The following is a 20516-nucleotide window of genomic DNA, read 5'->3' as shown; positions in this document are numbered from 1 at the left end:
GATAAACTGCGCGGGGTCTAATTTGATTTGGCGAGTTGGTTTCCGACAGCCTAACCGGCGTGTCCTGCATATCGGAGGCCTGGATCATCACATCTGCTTGGAGATGAACCCGCGGGCAACCCGAGGCGGTTTCCGCCGGTAATGACTGGTTTAACTGACAATACAGGATCGGTGGAGAGGCTGACTTCCTTTGTATTGATTTATATCTTTCTTTTGGTTATGCAGTTGTATCATGTAAGACGATGTACCATCCTGTTTCTCTTGTGCTATACGCATCGCATTGCCTAAAAGTTTAAAGAATGCCACCAAGCAGAGGTTGGGATGGACATAGCGAGGATTCCTGGTTACTAAGTGTTTGCGTATCAGAAATACGAGAAAGGCATTGAACCTCGCACGTTTCCCTCCAGCATCTGCATGTATTTCAAACCAGGGCGATAGGGTCCGTACTTCATATAATTTACGGGTGTTTTACAGTCAAATCACAAAATTTCATGGCTAATGATTTATCGGCCGTTTTACTGTTGCTGACTGGAAAAAGCATGTGCATGATTTGCAAGGTCAAGGTAAGAATCGATTATCCCAGGATAGTACCCGAGCGAGTGATAGCTAGATGAGTGTGTTTGATACATATCTAACCGTAGATGTCTGTGTGTTTTGGGAGCGCTTTCGGCCTCCGTAACGGCAAATTTTCAAACCATTACAGCACGGCAAGTGTGTGTTCATAAAAGTAAAGACCTACATCGCACATTCCTACCCCAATTGGCTAAGTACTGGTCGTTTACCGTGGCATTCATGCCGTGTTAGGGGTTTTATGTGAAACTTTTACGGCGACATATTATCATATCACTTACAGGGTGGTGTTTTACACGGCGCCATAACCGTGGCGGCATTAAGCGCTCCAAAACCGGCCCATTCATTTTATTTCTAACGTCTGGAAAGCTATGCTGCTCTTCTGCTTTTACTCTGATGGTTGCTGTATTCAGCGTACCCGCGTACCCTTCTTCATAATAGGTTTTGTTCGTGAAAACATATTGATCTATATTTCTGTGCATTCTAGGGTGTTTGTTAGCATTTACGATTACAGCTAGCAATTATTGTTTGCTGTCAGACGAAAATTAACTTTCTAAAACAGAACTATAGTATAGAACAGAACGCACCGGTGTTGTTATACGGTTGGCTTCAGCACCAAGGAGAGACCCTATATCATGAGGTGCGTGTGAAAGATCAACAGACACGAGGAAAGTGCATTAGGCCTAACTGAAGGCTATGACCAGCTTTAGGTCTACATTTTGAGCCTATTTGGAGATATCAAAATGGGTAGCTTTTGCAAGAAACAGGAAGGTAGACCAGAAAAATCAAACAAGTCCCACTTTTAGGGGCCTTCTGCTGTTTGTTATCCCTTACAGCGCCACCATGCACTACCAACTATTACGACAGGCGCCCTTATCAATTTGGCAATATTCTATCATTGCAACACCCGCTATTTAGGTATTCTACACTAGCCACTGGCCGCCTCATCTTCCGCTGATATGTCGTTTCAGCTAATGGGCGAGACAAGTCGTATTCTTCACACGTAGTTGCACGGGGATGGGTAAGAACGGTGCGCGCGGCCGGGGGTCCGCGGGGACCGGGAACGATCTTGCAAATGCACGGCCGTTAATAACATATACGAGGCAAGGATGACAAGATATCGATGGAATGGATGGCTGGTACTATATGGGTCGGCTCGATAGAGATGATGAATTTACTAAGTTCCTTTTTTACTTCTCCTGGCCGCCGTTTCGACGCTTGTCAAAATTAACACCAGCTATCCCTAAGGTCGATGGACTTGGCACAGCGAGTTTCTTCATCAAGGAAGTCGGCCGCAAATACGTTGAATAAAACATTGTAATATCCAAGCGTTTGTTTCAACTGCATACGGTTTTTTCTGAAAAGTGGTGCCAAAAAATCACAATTATTACAAACACAACTGTGATAACAAGAATTCCTACAGTATTCAAAGTAAAATTCCTTGATTGTTATTCAAAAGGCGATAGTGTCAGACAAGACACAGACTTGCCTTTGATTGGTCACATGGCATGTATCACGTACGTCTGTACAGCTGCAATGATAAAACAAACAGACAGTCATAGACTTTGATATGTGCACTGTGACAATAGATTAAACTTTAAGCCCAAGATAGACCGGACGTCTTTATATGTATAAGACACAAAACAAGCCAAGGAGCCTGTTGTCTTTTCTCGGTCAATCCCGATGCATATGTATGTGTCCGTGAATCTGGAGTCCTACGTTTGACCTGCAGACCAGACTACAGTTCTGACGGTATGTTCTGGCTCGCGCGCGTGTCCAATCCGTACTACACGTAATTCACGAAATCATCACCTTTCAGAAAACCATTCCTGTTCATTACTGCGAGGTCACATTCGTTGCACGTCGTCGTACGATTTTGATGTTGTAGATTTTCAGGCAAGTTCTGACAGAACCAACCGACAAGGATTTGAGACAATCTTTTTGGTAACAAGATAGCTAAATTTTGTACAACACGTGAAGGACTTCCCAAGAATAAGGCAGTTTGCGATCGCACAACGATCGTGACGTAAGACGGTAAGGCGAATATGACCTAAAGCACGATTTTGATAGAAACGAGAGTAACGTAGCAACCAACCATAGTCATTGAGTAACGTAAAGAAACGGGGTACTCTTTTCGGTTGGAATGTCGAATACTGCATATTGTGAATAAACGCACCCTTGCCGTTGTCGCCTGCCAGTACCACGTATACATACTTCTCGTAAGGAAATTCAAGGACATTCTCTGTATGAGGTGATTATGAATCTGATGCCGACGTCAAGGATGAAGTACGATATGTGACGTACGTCCCACGTTTTCACTCTTGTTACAATCACGACGAATAGTCGCTACGTATTGCGAGTGACGGCTGACGTCAACAAACGTCAGAACACTTTACCGTGCGGCCGCATTTAGGGTTTCTTGTACGCTTCTAACGCGTCGTAACGTCTGGGAACTTTGACGCGCATCAAACAGGAAGCATTTAAAGTGAATAACGTTACGTTACGCAAAGAAAGAGATGTTCGTCTCCATAAGTCAAACAAAATCACAAATACCTGACTGTACTCACTACGCGAAAGACAACTTGCACATTTTTATTCCAAATGTTTAAATTCTAGAAAAGATGGAAATAGTTCCTTTTGACAACAAAATATTTTATTCATTTTTTAAGTAGCAGAACCGACTCTCTGAGTGAAACATTTCACTCTCGCATCAAAATCAAAGGGCGGTTTTGTCAAGAAGAGCCATACACGCACAAGAGGCTCACACAAAACTGTCAACAGTGGGTAGGAACAATTTGTCGTCATGGTTTAAGCCATGTTACATGATACGACGTTCGATTTCGTACATACATGCATACATATAGACAATCATATTTTATTTAAAGACAATAGACTAATAAAGATGTGCCGTATAGAAAACCGCCACATCGAAATAAACGGTAAATTAGAATCACCACCCACTGTAGGTCCCTGTCGCAATCAGCGACCAGACACTCAATAAGGTCAGTTAACTTAAATATTAGTTTCTTGTGTCAGAAAAGCCCGTAGCTGAGCTGCTGCTCAAACGTGAGTCTGCGCAGTTTGCGGACGCTTTCCGTTCCTCTGGAGCACATCATACCCAGGCCTCCAGAGTCCGTAGAATTTGTGACCTGGTCAATCAACTAAACAAGGGAGAGGAAAGACAACGAAAATGTTTCAATCCTTTTCATAAAGATAAACCATGAAAAACGTTAGCAGAGTAGCCTGAGTACCATCCGGAATGTAGTTTGCTCCCGCGTTTATTGTACACTAACAGTCATATACATTCTCTTCTAGCTCTAACATTCATCATGCACTATATACAGTTGCTCAGCAGAAGCGAACATAGGAGCGAACTACTACCCGGGTGGTAGTCAGGCTATTAGCAAGGAGCAAATCTAACCAAATACCAAATCAACCTTCATTGCACAACACACACAGAAATTAAACTAACAAAACGCACCACTAGAAATTCCTCAAAGTCGACCGCACCCGACCCGTCCACGTCAACCTTTTTGAAATACTCTTGTCTGACCTCTTCTTTTGACTCATCACCCATCTCGTCAAGCACCTGGCACCTAAGGTGGATTTAAAACAAGGAATGTTGATCCTACGAGTGGTAATCGTGGATTTAGCCGAAACTTGTAGTACCAATGTAATGTGCTTGGGGGCGCTCCGTCAGCAGAACTTGCCGTATCGATGTTATCTGCTTGGTGGCGCCGATTTCAGCACCAATGGTCTTGTGAACCTGTAGGCTGCTCGCAATAAACTACGTATCGAAGGAACACCAGCAGCAAACATGGAGATTTCATTAGCGGAAAGTTGCAACACGGATGTCATCTGCATGGTGGCGCCAGTTTCAGCACCAAGGAAAGGCCCCATAGACCACTCGCAATGAAATATGTATCAAAGAAAGAACAGGGCGCCACATGGCCTTCGTCATCTAATATCGCGTTGACTACATCCTAGATTTGAAGATCGCAAGCTTGACGCAGACGTCGCAGCTAATCTGCATGCTAATTGACTACTAGTATTCGGAAAGGCCAAAATGAAAGCGGCACGTCTCTCTTTAAACGGAATTATACAGTAGTTTGAATTGTACAGGGTGAAAAGTAATCTGCATCCAACTAAAACCTTTGGAGCCTTGGTTACCCTCAGGATAACGGGAAAACGTAAGTAAACAAAGCGCATAAACGACCAAACATACGAGGGGCGTTCAAGAAGTAATCCACCTGAACCATTTCCCAAAGGAGGAGATTAATGAAACTTGGTGCAGTTATTAGTCTTTCTCTTCATAGGAATCACCCAGAGTTATGCATTTCTACCATCGTTTGATGCAGCTCTGTACACCGTTTTTGTAGGACGCCCCAGGTTGGTCCTGCAACAGATGCCTCATCAATGGCAGAAGAGGGACGACCAGGTCTGGGAGCTGTTTCCACAGATTTCCGGCCATGTTTGAATTCACAATGCCAGCGTTTTACAAGGTCATATGATGGGGAATCATCACCATAAGTTTCTTTTATTTCATCAAAAGTCTCATTTGGTATGCGTCCTTTCAAATACAAAAACCGGATCACTGCGCGACACTCAACTGGCTCCATTTCACACCTGGTCCATTTCACACCTGACTCAGATCAAACACCTTTAAATCAAAAACCAAAATTAGTTCAGAGCTGTTTTTTGCAACATAACCCATAGAGATATGAATCATTACATATGCAAAATTTCATCTAGATCAGACAACTGGAAATGGGTCAGGTGGATTACTTCTTGAACGCCCCTCGTACTGGTGACTATAACGGACTAGCTCTACTACTTACACATTTTACAGATTTATTAAGACTAAATTATATAATATTTATATTTCTTATGTTTTGTATGGCCATTACCTGTTATCTCATTATCTCAATGGAAAAAAATAGTTCTCCTGAATAAGCAAATGTTCAAAAAAAATATAATAACTCACAGTTCTCTGTAGTCAATGAGTCCATCCTGGTTGAGATCGAACGATTTAAACTGCATCCTGAAGGCGTTGATATCGTCCACAGTCCACTTTGGGTACTGTTCGATAAGCTCGTCATAATTCGTATCTGCTGCAAACGGGGAAAGACTACATATGAGAAGGGGGTTCTATCCGCTGATGTACACGTGGTTATGTGTGTGAAGTGTATGGCGCTGTTGAAACAAACTACTAGTACCTCTAGATCTAGATCACTGATATCAAGTTTTACTTGTACAAAACGAATATACAAGATTCACTCAATTTTACAAGATTTAAAGAATGTAAAGCTAGATAAAAACAAATTTTAATTTTGATTATTTTTTCTTTGTGTAATGCTATCTATTCTTTGAGTTAGCACTGTATACAATGGGTACAACTTTGTTTTTGTTTTCTGTAAACTACGTTTCGTAGTGTTTGCACACGGGACGAAAATATTACTCTGTAAAAAATCACATGTATACTTTCGTATACGTTTACGTATGTACAACTGTATGTATCTAGTGGAATAAAGCCAATAATTCTTTGTCTGTACCCCTCTTTGACAATAAATGTAAATGCAATGATGGCCTATTGTTGTGAATAAATATGTTTTTAAAATTTACTCTGGGACGGACGAGGACAATGTGGCACCGTGCACTTGAGTCAGAAACTTATTTTAAGAGTGCCACACACAAAGTACAAACAGAAGGTACAGATAGTCTAATAACTCCCCATACCCATTATCACACCTGGGAGATCATGTAGTGAGGAAATTCGACGTCATATAAAGGGCAAAATGTCGGGGGACGGTGAGTATCGAACTCGGGATCTCTCTAGGTTTCGAGCCTTTTCGTCGAGGCAATTTCGAAGGTAATACATTTTATGTATAAAACATTACAGATCGATAACACTACTATATATATTTCTGTTGTTTTTATGCCTTGTTCGGAATCTAAACGACCAATAAAGCAAAAAAAGCGTCATATTCCCCGTGCCATCAGGAACTGTTGTATCTTAGTGATCATCATAGTCACTGTGGTATCACCTCCCTAACTAAAACCCTCTATCCAGCACCTTCGCGATGGGTGGTACTCACTCTCAAATAGCATCCGGGCTTCCTTGATCGCTAGTCTGTCTGCCAGGAGATCGGAGCAGTGAGACGTGCAGACTTTCTCTGAACTCGTCTGAACACTTTTCCTCCTGTCGGGTGCAGCGCACGCACCTACGGAGGAACGTCCACGGGAAACATAGATAGTAATTCACGACAGTAAGGCCACACTGGCCTAATATTATGGATGACATCCTCTGCTGACCCAAAGACTAATGCGCGAGCGCGGATAAGAATAAAGATCCCAATAAAATGCTGCTAAACCACAAGAAAACTAAACTGAAACTAAACTGCTGCCAAGCTAAACTAAACCAGGGGACTAAACTAAACCACAGGACTAAACACCCAGTCCAGTAAGACTGTAAGAGACAATCGTTGCAATTTTTCAAGCATGTTTTTATTGCCATTCTTGAGGGAACATTTAGAGGGGGCGCTATGACTCCATGTGCCCTGGAGAGCAGATCCTTTGGCAAAGCATAAAATTCTAATTGCAGGGATGCTATTGGGTCAGATGTGGCCAGTTTTCTAAAAGCAAAAAACAATGCGCGAGCGGATGTCATCTATGAAATTATGTCAGTGTGACCCAAGTTTCTCGTGACTGAAACAAATATGGTAGAGCTACCGACGCTGTATCTTCAACATGACTATCATCACAACGCCTGGCCATCTTTCCCTAGTCACATCTGCCGGATGACAAGATTGCGACGGCAGACTGAAGATAAACAGTCTTTAAGCAGTCCTGGATAAGTCGTAGAAAATCGAACTGTCTTGTGACGAAAAAAATGCAGTACATCTTCCTCAACTGTCGGTTTGTCTAGTTGAAAACCGCTTGACGAAATATTGTGCAGCCTGCTCCCAGGGATCTGATGGCGGGAGTGAGTGGGGATCCCACGTGTAGGTTAGACGCTGGGAGCGACTGCATCCAATTAACAACTTTGAACCCCGGTGGGGCCCAAAGATCCACTATGAAAAGTGTAACTGGTGCCTCGGAATAATTATGAAAGCGAACTGATAATTTCAATACTCAACCAAACGTACCGCTCATACTCAACTAGCAGAAAATTAAAAGCGCACCATTTTTCTGAGATTCAACGGAACGCTTACCGAACATGTTGTAAGAAATTGGATGTAAGGAAGGGCACAAAATACGTCTTTAGTTACACATTGATGACTTTATGCAAATGTGAGAACTGGATCAGCTGTTCGGTGTCCGACCGGCCGGTGCCGTTCGAACCCACGCGTGCGTTCCCAGAACAACATTCTAAACGTAGATGTTTCAAACTGAACTTCGGTAGCACAAATATGGCACTGAATGTTCATTCAGCTGTACCTAGCTACGTACAAAACGTCCACACGAGACAAAGTTATATGGAAACGAGGTCAGAATATCGAGACAGCATCACAGAAATAGAGTGCCGCAACTATCTATCATCATCTTTTGAAGCAGCGGGCGTAACGTACACCTCACAAACTTACCTGCAGCGTTGTACAGGCTTTCTCTCTCAAATCTGACGGGGTCGATAACTATAGCAAAGCTTGGCGCACATCCCATGGCAACGCCGACACGTTTAAACTTCATATGGACGTAATTCCCGGGCAATCACACAGCCTCCACGCCGCTTTTATGGCATCGTCAAAAATTTATAACGACGTTTGTAGTTTTGCCGTTTGGTCATCAGGCGTTGTTACGGTAGAATTCGAACGTCATTCGATAATGACGTCATAGAAGAACATCTCGGGTCAAGCGCCACGCCAGGTCAAGATCGAACCGTAGAACGGGTGCGCATAGAGCTCTGCAGGTTCCACTGCGTTAATCTCATTTTGCAAGTAAAAAGATGGCTGTAGCGTTGTCTCTTTGGCCCGATTTACACGAGGCAAAAAATCAAACGACGTACGTCGTTCAAAGTGCCTCGTGTAAATTGGGCCTTTGTCATTGAGGAACATTTGCCCTGCCCAGACGTATTTTTGGAAACACCATTAGTTTTGTTGGATACCTAATAACTTTTTGTAGATTCGAAAGACGTTCTAACGTGGATATTCCTCCGTAACGTACCAAACGTCACTACCAAGCAAAGTTTAAGTCTCAGGACAGGCATCTGTGTTCGGAGAATTCGAAACTCGCTGTCTCTCGCTTGAAACGCGACATCCAGCGATCCATGTGTGAACTGTTCCACATTTAATTAATAATTCGTCGAAGACAGGAAACGCCCCCTGCATTTTCAACGTTGAGTGTAACGTTAACAAAGTATCGATCACAGACTGCAAAACATGTAGTCAAACGACTCTGTTGGAGTTATCGAGAATCACTATGTTAATCCACATGTAACGTTAACGTTTAATCATATGTCGGGGGAAGGCGTTCAGTTTGGTATTTTATGGTCCGAATTTATTTGACAACTTCAGCGGGCAAAGACAATAATTTTTTTCGCTCTTCTCATTCGGCGTAACGTTAATTGTATTACAAGTGTGATTTTTGACAAAGCGTCTTGTCAAATACAGTTGACCTTCACCTCAATATCTGACGTAATTCAAATCAACAAACGGACTCAACAACAAGATGGCGTCCGGCCGAGTTCTGCTAGCATCCTTACTCTTCCTGGCGGGATCGCAGATGTTGGTCTGCGGGCAAAACAACAAGTTCTCGGCCGAGAAGGTCGGCTGGATCCGGTTTCTTGTCACTGTGAACGACACCTGGAACCCAGATGGGTGAGAATCTTAAACTATCTAATGTTATCTTGCAATCTCTAAACGGTATCGTAACAATTCAGTTTTCTAAATTCAGAAAGTATCATTTGGATGCACAGAGTGTATGACTGGTGGCACTGGTGCGTTTCGAAATTTCAAGACTGTCTACAGTCTAGGATTCAGTACGAGAAAAAATAGACCGTTTTGGCACAGGAGTTCTAGAGTTTGCTCGCAGCCAGAGAAACCCTTGGATTTTGGACTCAATGTGCAGGGGTAATGTTATGGCAAATACTAGTAGTAGGACGTTAGGGTCCAGTGTCCCACGAGACCATGGGTGTCGCATATTTACTCAGCAATGAAGAGAGATAGATCATAGACCAAAACAATCCCATATCACCACCTACCCAACCCAAGACTTAGAATGCAAATGTAGGAATTTAAAAAATTCATGAAACTGCGTACGCATTGGTGTATGGCGTGTCGTGTATTATTTCCCTTCTTTAGTTCTTTTGATATCCAAGGAATTTTCCCTGTCCCGTTCCCGTTGACATGGCAGGTGCATCGCTACCGTGGCAACGGATCCGCTTGTCCCGAACAAAAAATACAACCAATCAGAGAAGATCATGGTCGGATCATGTGATCAAGGACCACTGGTGTACACTGTTACAAACGCTGTTGGGACCACTGGGAAAGCGGGCAAGATGGTACGTTGTGCCAAATATTGAGTGACAGAGTGAAAGATAAAGTGGAGGAACGAGTGATAGAAAGACTTTCTTGTACAAATAAACGAATGAATACACAAATATAAATGAATAAAATTAGATACTAGTAAATATAAAAAGCGACGGATTGAAATGTTGGATGAACTCTTTAGAAAGAGTGACTTGACGGCGATCGTGCTATGAGCTAGCTGCGACTTAAACTGAATTTGTGCGACTATTGACACCATAATTAGAATATCATGCAAAATGTTAGAATATGGCTGGAATTACAAGAGAACACACAACGCGTAAAGAATTCTATGATATGCGCTCAGCACTCTGTAACACCCAATGTCGCAGAGCAGTTGCAACGAGGCCGCAGCAAGGTCGTTGCCCTAGTGCATATAAGAGTGTAACAAAAGAGGATATGATATCCAATTATTAATAGAAAAAATTGTATACAGTGAAATTCTGTCCTTTGTTGTGAAACGAAACCATTCAATCAGATGTTACCAATGGCGTTTTGATACAGCTGTTTTCAATCAACTAATAGTAATAAACTCATCACATTTCCAGTCCGTAGATCTGACCTTCTACTCGTCCGTGATCGAGGATGCCTCCCCACCCACCTGCCACATCCCGTGGGGCGGATCGTACATGTCCCCCCGCCCCAACACCGACCCCCGGGACGACTCCCCCCTCCCAGGCTGCTTCACCATGGAATCACGGGAAGGCTATCACATGACCTACTACTGGTTCTATCTGCTGGACTGGGGATGGGCGTAGCAGGGGCGTCTAAAAATGTACTAATAGTGTTCATCAGACTTTATCGTGGCTGTATGGTACTGAACAAGTAATGGGGGCACAGTCAAAGCCACCACTGAAGGAGTATTGTTCAAGAGATAAAGCAGACGATAAAGGAGTGGGGTGAAAACAAAATAAAAAGTTTTGATGGCAGCAATGTTCAATAAAGTTTGAAAAACTTTAAATATTTGAAAATACCATCTAGCACCAATGCGTTATAGAAATAAGACGTTTTTACACGATGACAACGTGCGCTGTTGAAATCAACTAGCAAGTAGAAATAGATTTAGATTAGACGTTATTTATCCTTTTGATTTATCTATAAAGTATACAATTATGCATACCATTGATTTACTTTGTTTGCAATTAGCCCTCGGGCATGAACTTGCAATAAAGATTATTATGATTATGTGATAGGAAATGATACGTGTGCGCCAATTAGATATCATTCTCGAGCAAGTCAAGGGCTCAGGTGGATCAACAAACCAAGCTGTCGTACTGAAAATTATCGCTAGGAGACGTTGGATCAATCGTGTTTAAACTTAGTGCTATGTCAAAGTTTTCCTTTTAACAAAAATATGAGTTTTGAAATATATGTTGTTCCTTAATGAAGAGCCCATGCTTTGCCCTTTACGATGTTGAGTCAGAGATTACAGAGAAACAACATGGTAACGTACGACTAGTAAAGTGATTAGATTAGCTACCTCCGTAGTTAGAACCGGTTTGTCCACATTTCAGTTCTGAATCAGTGACCCTGACACCCACCAACCCGGAGCGTCCATGACAAGGTCAGGGACTGACAAGGACGGTGCTTTGTCGAGGTTTACGCTTGCAAATGGCACAGGCTTCTTTCCTCGTGGCAGTTTGTCATAGTTTGGGATATGAACGGTACGACGCAGTCCTGTAGGCTTACGATATTACGTGCCTTTTTCTCACCTGTAATTCATTGTACCAACAATGGAGTACAGCAGGTATTGTCTGTCCCCCCTGTTCCTGGTGTTCGGTGTGATAGCTATGTGGTTTGTGTGCCTGGGTCTGACCATAGGCCTGGGACATAAGACCAGTGCCGTGTTCATCAGTGACACTGGAGCGTACCATCCTGAGCAGGGAATCTTCACTATGACCCTGAACATCGGCGCTGTCGGCATCGCCATGACACAGGTTCTTCACTATCGCTACGTCACACAATTTGGCGGGCCGACCAGGCTGAACATGGCAACCCTGATAGTCGGGCTGTTAGCGGCGCTGGGACTGAGCATGGTCGGTGCTTTTCAGTGGAACGAGATGTTTGTTGTTCATCTAATAGGAGCATCGATGGCTTTCCTTCTTGGTACGGCGTACGCGTGGCTACAGACTGTTCTGTCGTACAAACTACGAGATACTGGCACAACCATGGGCACGTTTGGTCTGAGGTTGTTTCTAGCTATTGTCGTGACGGGAACTTTGGTGCCGTTTGCAGTAACGCTAGGTTTGGTGTTCACGGACACAGTGCGCACTCCGGCGATGCTAACAGCGACTGTCACCTTAGAATGGATCCTGGGAATCTCACTGTTGACATACCTGGCCACACTGGCATGGGAGCTTAGAAAGGTGACAACTGTCGTCATTTCTTTGGATATAGAAGGGTTATTCGACTTACAGAAGACGGAAAGGTTGAGGACTGTAGCGGTTATACCCGGTAACATTTCGATGGAGGCCGTTTAGCCAGGACGAGGTTCGGGATCGCACTGGTAATGATGGTTTGGAGACCTCATTACTTCATTAAATATTTTGACCTATTGTTAATTTTTTGTTACCTATTGTCTCACTGAATTTGCAAATTAGGCTGTAATTAGCATACTTTATATGAAGCGATGGTCTCTACCAACATTAGATGTGAAAGTTCTTTCATGTTTACATCAGTGAGCACTTTTTTATGCAAAATGACTGTTATGAACCCACCGTGAACCATGTGACCGATAACACTCAGGTTCAGATGATTCAAAGTATCAACTGTATCGATGGGAATTGGGAAAAAGACAATAAATAGCGCCAATGGATAGGTGACTGGTGATGTGCGATATCACGAGCGAGGAAAGACAAGAACTAGATATAAAATAAGATTTTAGGGACCATTAAACATAAGTTGATCAGCTGTCTGATGACACATTCTTGAACGTGGGAAGATGCAATGAACACCATTAATGTGAAGAAACCCTGTAAGTAAACCTCCCCCGCAACTCTGTCAATAAAGTGTGTTTTGTCATCAAGTCGCTAGGAGGCACTGGTGATGGCTGCAGTTTGCAGATGGTCGACAACTTTGCTAATCCCATCGCGCGCAAATCCCTGTGTTTGAAAAACAGCAATGACGCATCTGTATTTCAAGGTAAAGGCCTAAAGGGTAAAAGCCAGGGTACAATCGCCTTGTCCTTTATTCCAGTTTCGATGTAGCGTTACATGTCCGGGGACATCACACACAGAAGTCAACGTTAAAATGCAAAAAAGTAAAATAAAAGGACTTCAAGGAAAATGTTCCCGCTGGTATGAAGTATTTTATGGTGGATTTCATTCCCAGACGCCGGTTGTGCTTACCAAACTTCAAAATGTTTTTTTTCGGTACACAATCCTCTTATATTCTTCTTTTGCAGAAGAATGAAGGATGGTTTTGTATCGAAAAAGCCTAATAGATGCATTAATTTACCAACCTGCTGAAACTATTGCGAATGCGTAACAAATTATATTTATCCATACAGTTCATTTGTTTAGTTGAGGCACTGAAACACCGGTAAGAGGCCTTTGTTTTAGCAACAGGTGTCCTTTGAACCCGGAACTGACGACAACTCCCGCCAGTGAAACTCAAACAACGATCAGCTGTGTCACAACTGTTACTTTATGCAAACACCATGTCTCAGTTACTAGGCAAGAACAAATTCCGCCGATCAAAAGGTCCTGGCGTCATCTTGCGCCAGTTGGCCGGTGTAAAAGGGGCGGGACCATGGACAAGTGGCTAGCACGCTATAGCAACGGCAGCAGCTGGCGCACTTAGGCCCTCCCACTATTGCACGGCAACAAAAGGATTTAGTGGAAAAGTTTATCTTGTAGTTTAGCTGCTTGACAGCAAGTCGAGGACCGCCACGTAGTCCTCCAGGATACACCGGCCGGGCCCGTTAGTCAGAAACCTGTGACACGTTTTAGTTTGTCACCGTGGCCTGCACAGTTCAGGAACCCCTCCCCCTTCTCTCTTTCTCTCTCTCCGAGTCTTGTAAAAACTTACGTTAAACTAAGTTTAGTGGGGATATTTAGGAAAAATGTCGGTGCTTATACAGGCAGCTATAGTTTTTGCCGTACTTTCCCTGTCGGCTTCGGACATACACTTCCCTAAGGACATGCGGACGGATGTCCAGTTTCCACCGATCGTGAAGAGAAGCGACTCCGGTCTTCCTGACGGACACCTCCGGCCTCTGGGTAAGAAATGATAATGTTGATTTTTTTGTTGAATATTGTTTATAATACTGGATTCTTTAGCCCCCAACATGCGACATTGACCAAAAAGGATGCCAAATTTTCTTTTTCTGGAGAAGCTGGCCGGACACAGAGTTACCGATCTGCACTCCACACGCCACGGTAGAAAGACGGCGACATCTTTGATATGTGTAGCAAATTTAGTCTCAAGTGGAGACTAATGTAAATGTTGTGTGTTGTGTGATATTATTGACTTTTCTATCATGATGTGTTTGATAACTTTATAGTGGCAAGATAAATCTGGTACAAAACAAATAGAACTTCCCCCGTCACACCAGTGATCTCCAAACACTCGAAAACATGAAAATGCCGCTCCGATGAATAGAAGTTTCATTTATCTAGTTGGTTCAATGTACAAACTAATAATCTCCTTTATGTGTATTGTACAAATTTATCATGCTTGAGATATTGTGTGCTATGAAGGACTCTGTGAAATGGCGAAAGAAAGAAATACCATTTTGATCTTCGCTCCCTCTTGGGCAAAAATGGTCTCATAGTGCTGTTTTATGCATTTGTCCCACACCGCGCATTTTTTGGCGACGCCACAGGAACGAATGCATTTAATAAAACTGTACATTTTCACTTTTGTTTGTACAGCAGTTAGCTATAGCATAAACTTTTGATTAAGATTTTCTATGCCCCCCCCCCCTGGATTACTCCATTTTTCACAATGGGGAGGGACAGTCTGAAAGCTTTTCCAATCTCTAGCTAGGGCTCCATGTCCCTTCTGGGGATGGCAACTGTCGGGCCAGCCGCTAGGAACGCAAGTTTAGACACACCAGTCTGAACACCATCCACTATAAAATTAATCACCATGCAGAGGGCAAAGCTTACAGTGCCTGATTTCTATATCATAACATGTACTACAAGGAAATATTATGAGAAAATGATAACTTTCTTCTGTCTCCTCCAGGCTACCAGAAAAAGCCAGAGGCCCGTGTGAAGGAGTACCAAGAGCTGTTGGCCCCAAGGGAATTCTGGGAGCAGCATGTGCAGCACAGAGTCCCACTTGTCTATCGACAGGCCGTTGTCAAGGCCCCCGCCTTCACCAAGTGGCAGACTGATGATTACATCAGGGAAAAGTAAGGGGTCTTGTGCAAATCTCATATTGTACACAGTTTTATAATGACGTGTTAAATAATATTTATCTAAATTTATTATAATCTTTCTTCCAATCACGAGAACTAAAAATCTAAGGGAGAAAGATTCTTTGTGGCCACACATTTCAACACAAACTGGTCAATGTTTACCATGAAAACCAGACAGGAGAGACTTTATAGATGTTAGAATATGTTGAACAAAGATTTTGCTTCTGTAACTGCAGGTATGGAGACTTGGATGTCCTGATAGAGAAGAAGGTGGAGAGCAGAGATGCGCAGCCTCAGCAGATGCCTCTGAAGGAGTTTCTGGACAGTTACGAGTACGAGGACTGGTATGTCATGTCGCTGCTGCCAGATCCAATGAGAGAAGAGATGATGGTGAGTCACCAGAACCACAGTAACGTTAGTTTAACTTTATCAGCGGGGCAACCTATATCCCAAGTATTTTAAGGGTATTTAGGGTTATCGAGTCAACGGATGGCGGTTTCAAACTGCTGTATTTTGAAAATATTGCCAGAAACCACCGTTTGTCAACTTGATATACCATCCTCTGAAATATCCTGTAAACATTACTCTATAAACAATGGATGTAGGTCACCCAGCAGATAAAAGTACACTAGCATTACCTTATGAGAGTTTTCTTTTCTTTTCTTTGTACCTTTGAGGCATTTGGCTAATAGTTTCTAACCCTAAAAGTTCTCAGTTCTAAGACTCTAAAGCATTATGTGTTCCCAGGTCCCGCGCTCGATACTCTGTGGAACGTTCCGGCAGCACATCCTGGAGTCGAACCTGTGGATCTCGGCAGGCGGGACCAGCTCTGTCCTGCACTATGACGCTGACCACAACCTGCACTGTCTGCTGTCCGGCCGCAAGGACTTCATCCTGATCCACCCCAAGTATGCTGACCAGCTGGACCTGGAAGAGAAGGTGGGAGGGACTGGTAGTAGCTTAGAGCTGATCTATGACTGTCAGTCATGATTCAATGACTGATCTACGACTGTCAGTCAGTGATTCCAGTACTGGTCTGCTGCTGATCCATGACTGTCAGTCATGATTTAATGACTGATGTACAACTGTCAGTCATGATTCAACGACTGATCTATGACTGGAAATTTGCATATTTTGTGAACAATTAGTAGCTGCTACAGTAAGTAGTCAGCAGCAAATCAGTACTGTCTGCAAGTCACTGACAGTCCCATTCCAGTACTGATAGTTTGCCAAGGGAGCCTTTGTAACAGGTGTCATTTAGTGTTCTGATACCCCAAAGACAGGACTGTGGACTAAAGAGAACAAGTACTATGCCAGTCTATGTCAACATATGTAGCCCTCATCTTGTTACATCACTTTACTTTAAGTCCCAACTCAATAGACCCATACATTTACAACACATATAACTTTCATCAAACTTGTTTTCCTGCCTCGTTCACACAGAGAAAGTTTTCTGGCTCGGGTTATTCGACCATGAACATGGACATGATCAACATTTTTACAAACCCTCACATCGCCAAGATTCCCTGGACGTGGGCAACCCTTCGACCTGGAGACTGTATCTTCATACCTTCAGGTCTGAGACCTTTCTTTTTACAATGAATATCTTAGTCGTTCTACATTCAGTGATCATACTGTGCTGCAGTGCCCCCTGTTTATCATTTGAGGAACTGCAGCCAAGATATCTTGCTTCCTTGGTGTCGATCAGGCTTTGTTCTGACCTTTTAGTTTTGAACAGCATAATGAGCTTTCATTTTTGGAGCAAACTATGTCATAAAAGATGGAAGATTTACTTTATTTGACATTGTAGCAAGTAGGTGCTATTTCTATAGAATCTCATGTTAGAAATACTTTGGTTGTTGATGTAGAATGTAACATTATCTGTACATCCCACAGGCTATTTCCAGCAAGTACGTTCCTATGGGCGGAGCATGGCAGGTACCATTATGTGGTCGCCCCTGCCAGAGTTTGATGACTCTGACTGTGCAACAACCGATATCGACAAGTACACACCACTGAGTCAGGTCAACATGATGTGGACGTATAAGAAGGGTGACAAGGTGAGAATGTCAAAAAGCTATCAGATGCTGTAAAGTGGGAAAGGTTTGAGGTGGTTTCATGTTCGCAGGTTTTTGCAGTGACATCTTCATCACAAACTCAAAACCACCAGGAGCATTTCTGTTTGCCCACCTTCTTCTTTTAATTACAAACACAAAACCACCATGATAACCATTTCTCTCTAAATCAAAGTCAAATCCTCACGAATAATTCCCCTTTTTATACAGTATAACACTTCAAAAACTTTACTCTGAATAGACGATTTGTTTTTTGCTGATACAAATGTATTATACACATCTAAATGAAACCACACTGGGTTACATTTTTGTTTCGTGCTGGTTGTGCATTATGTTGATTCTATGTTAGTTTTTTTTTTTTTTTCTAATCTAATAATAATATTGTTATAGACATGGGATACATGAATGTAGAAGTATTGAGACAGGGTCTGCTGCAAGTATTCAGGGAAGGAAACACAACGAGCCTGACTGCTGAAATATTTAGCTCCATGTTTGAGGCTACTGTATTGGACGACGGGGAGGAAGAAATGACCGAAGAGGACCAGAAAGACATGCTGGAGGTTGGTGCAGTACCAGCAAAAACTGGGAGGGGTCTCTGCGCCACCAACACTAACACACACTACTTTCTCTGCTTAATGTCTTTTTCTTTTCAGCACAGTCCTGGCTTGCACTGAGAAATTTTCAATGTAGTTCTTTTCATTCATGTGAAGGACTCAAGAGGAACAGTGCAATGACCTGAACCTTTAATAAACTCACCTATTTCAGTCATATCACCATCCTGTCTTGCTGTACCAGCACTAATGTCACCATGTCTGATAACACCCCTCTGCACTTGTTCCTACCTGACACCGCATGTTCCTGTCCCTTTGCTCACTCACTAACACAGGTCTTAGCGATGAGACATATGGACCCTGAGGTATTGCGGGCGGGGTTGCTAACGTTGTTGAAAGACCGTGATCGCCTGCGTCCCGAACACTTTGAGTACTTCTATGAAGACCTAATGGGTGACAAGGCTGATGCACCCCGTGCTCGAGAGGTTTGCACAACTCCCATACTAACTACTGAACTGATGTGCACTAGCTGTAGCTCTTATTGTTGCATACAGTCTTTTCTAAATGTCATTCCTTAAACATATCAAAGCATTGTGCTTAAAGGAAAGCATTTCAAAACCTGACAACAGGTCTTGTTACTTTAAATCCTTCAAGTATTTCCACTGATAGTTGTCTGAAAGCCATTGGACTACTACAAATGCACATCATGTGGAATCCCTTAGATTTAAATTTTCCCCAGAAATTAGACATTATGTTTGTACTAAACACTGCTTATCAATTTTTTATAGCTTACTGTGACAGTCATTCCACTATCTGTAATTTGCATATTTGTGACATGTTATCGTTCATGTTGTAGATCGCTAATCTACCAATTCATGTGCTGCATCATGTTTTAGCTAACAAGGATTGATCAGTTTTCTCTTTCTCCCCACTCCAGATCTTTGGTCTCCTGGACCAGAAGAAGAAGGGTTTTGTCTCTATGGAAGAGATCAAGGACATGGACGTGTCAGTCCTGAAGAACGTCGCTCGGCACCTGGACAGTCCGCACGGACCAGTCAAGGATCACGATCACTCTCACGACGAACTATAACAACAATCAGGGGCTCTAGGAGCGCCGTAATTGTTGCAAGCAGGTCTTTGTAACTTCCTTCATTGTTGCCATAGCAACAGAAAGAGAGTTTAGTCTTTAATAGACTGCATCTGGTTGGTCTGCCTTGGTGAATGTCTGTCTGATGAGTGAAAATGAAGAATATAGAAGCTCAATTTATTGTCAGAGTAATGACATCATTGTGACCTTCTTTTCGTGATTGCATTTAGTGTTACCATAGCAACAGCAAGAGAGTTATCTATAAATGAGTTAGCCTGCAGCTAGTTAGAGAGCTTTGGCTGCCTGTTAAGTGAGAATGAAATATGAAGTTCGATCTGCTGGTAATTTATTGAGATCATCTTGAATTTCTCTTTCATTAATGTGTTTAGCGTTGCCATAGTTACAAAACTGTGCTTACATTTTGATTCATCTTCTCTTCGATACGTTAAACGATACCAAAATGATACACTACTAAAATAGTTCATCCAAAATATGTACAGCTTTTTAGTGTTTAAAGATTTTTGTACCTACTGGTTATGTTTACCTAGTAGACTTACTTGTGAAACAACAGATGACCCTGAATGTATTCATAAGAACAACAGTAACAAAGATGCTGAAACACAGTATGATAGGGTTTTTCAAAGGTTTTTATAATTTGAAATAACAATGCCAATCTTGGTACTCACTTCTTTGGGTACTTGTGTTGAGCAGATGGCTGTTGTGCAAAGTAGACTGTGAACAGTTGTCAGACGACTTGTACCAGTGACAGAACTGTATGTATCGTTGTAAGGTTTCATTTGCTTTAAAGATGAAAGAAAAATGTAGATCCCTATGATATGATATACTTTGGATGCTTTAGAAAGACATTTTTAGTATGACATTTAAGTCGTAATAAGACTGTACTCATGGTATTCACTCGTCACCTTTTTGTGTGCAAATATCGGGAAATAAAGCAACATCCGCCGACATTTGTTATCTTGCCATGAGGTTTAAAAACTCGCTATTCCAACATTGAAGCCCTTTATATAGAGGGGTACTGGAGGTTGTGGGTTCGAATCCCGGCAGCACATTGTCACTCACTCAACATGAAGTACAGCTTAACAGTCACACAGCAGGAAAATTAATCAACCGACGAGTCTGTGAGCTTAAATTTTCGGTAGTATACTGGCAATGCACCCGGTGTTGACTGTTACCTCGTTCAGTGCGCGATTTCTATATGTTCACCGATGTTCGAATGCCCCCAACCCGCGTTCAATATGGGGTAGATTTTCAAGTGAAAAATACGCTCGATCTTTAGATTCGGCAACCTTCAAGCGACCAACAAATACTCGGACGGGAGCTGTAGGA

General features: G+C 42.6%; 4 protein-coding genes across 8 annotated transcripts; 3 read left to right on the top strand and 1 right to left on the bottom strand.

The window, feature by feature from the left end:
* Positions 1–3201: 3201 nt before the first annotated feature.
* LOC118425919 (calmodulin-related protein 97A-like) lies at positions 3202–8391 on the bottom strand. Of its 2 annotated transcripts, none has more exons than XM_035835079.1 (5): positions 8154–8391; positions 6666–6791; positions 5555–5681; positions 4052–4166; positions 3202–3731 (listed from the first exon to the last, which is right to left on the bottom strand). In XM_035835079.1, exons 1-5 carry the CDS (start codon positions 8254–8256, stop codon positions 3603–3605), a joined length of 600 nt encoding a protein of 199 aa, XP_035690972.1. In that variant the 5' UTR covers positions 8257–8391; the 3' UTR covers positions 3202–3602. The 2 variants fall into 2 exon arrangements, with proteins under 2 accessions (XP_035690972.1, XP_035690973.1); XM_035835080.1 differs by having other exon boundaries at positions 5555–5678.
* A 22-nt stretch (positions 8392–8413) lies between these two features.
* Positions 8414–11121, top strand: LOC118425920. Of its 4 annotated transcripts, none has more exons than XM_035835081.1 (4): positions 8414–8456; positions 9177–9383; positions 9919–10066; positions 10640–11119. In XM_035835081.1, the coding sequence occupies exons 2-4, from the start codon at positions 9235–9237 to the stop codon at positions 10847–10849; spliced, it is 507 nt and encodes a 168-aa protein (XP_035690974.1). In that variant the 5' UTR covers positions 8414–8456; positions 9177–9234; the 3' UTR covers positions 10850–11119. The 4 variants fall into 4 exon arrangements, with proteins under 4 accessions (XP_035690974.1, XP_035690977.1, XP_035690976.1 ...); XM_035835084.1 differs by having other exon boundaries at positions 8415–8476; positions 10640–11121; XM_035835083.1 differs by having other exon boundaries at positions 8416–8504; positions 10640–11120.
* Positions 11122–11636: 515 nt separating this feature from the next.
* LOC118425918 (modulator of macroautophagy TMEM150B-like) lies at positions 11637–13380 on the top strand. Its single transcript, XM_035835078.1, has one exon. The coding sequence runs from the start codon at positions 11825–11827 to the stop codon at positions 12569–12571; it is 747 nt and encodes a 248-aa protein (XP_035690971.1). The 5' UTR covers positions 11637–11824; the 3' UTR covers positions 12572–13380.
* Positions 13381–13527: 147 nt separating this feature from the next.
* On the top strand, positions 13528–20135 carry LOC118425917 (bifunctional peptidase and arginyl-hydroxylase JMJD5-like). The gene is made up of 8 exons (XM_035835077.1): positions 13528–14311; positions 15282–15450; positions 15693–15846; positions 16204–16395; positions 16900–17032; positions 17353–17516; positions 18418–18567; positions 19020–20135. Exons 1-8 carry the CDS (start codon positions 14155–14157, stop codon positions 19170–19172), a joined length of 1272 nt encoding a protein of 423 aa, XP_035690970.1. The 5' UTR covers positions 13528–14154; the 3' UTR covers positions 19173–20135.
* The last annotated feature ends 381 nt before the right edge of the window (positions 20136–20516 follow it).

This window comes from Branchiostoma floridae, chromosome 11 (genome assembly GCF_000003815.2).
Source record: "Branchiostoma floridae strain S238N-H82 chromosome 11, Bfl_VNyyK, whole genome shotgun sequence".
In the NCBI taxonomy this organism is placed as follows: domain Eukaryota; kingdom Metazoa; phylum Chordata; class Leptocardii; order Amphioxiformes; family Branchiostomatidae; genus Branchiostoma; species Branchiostoma floridae.
Note: the sequence above shows the minus strand (reverse complement) of the source record. Positions and strands in the feature narration are given on the sequence as shown.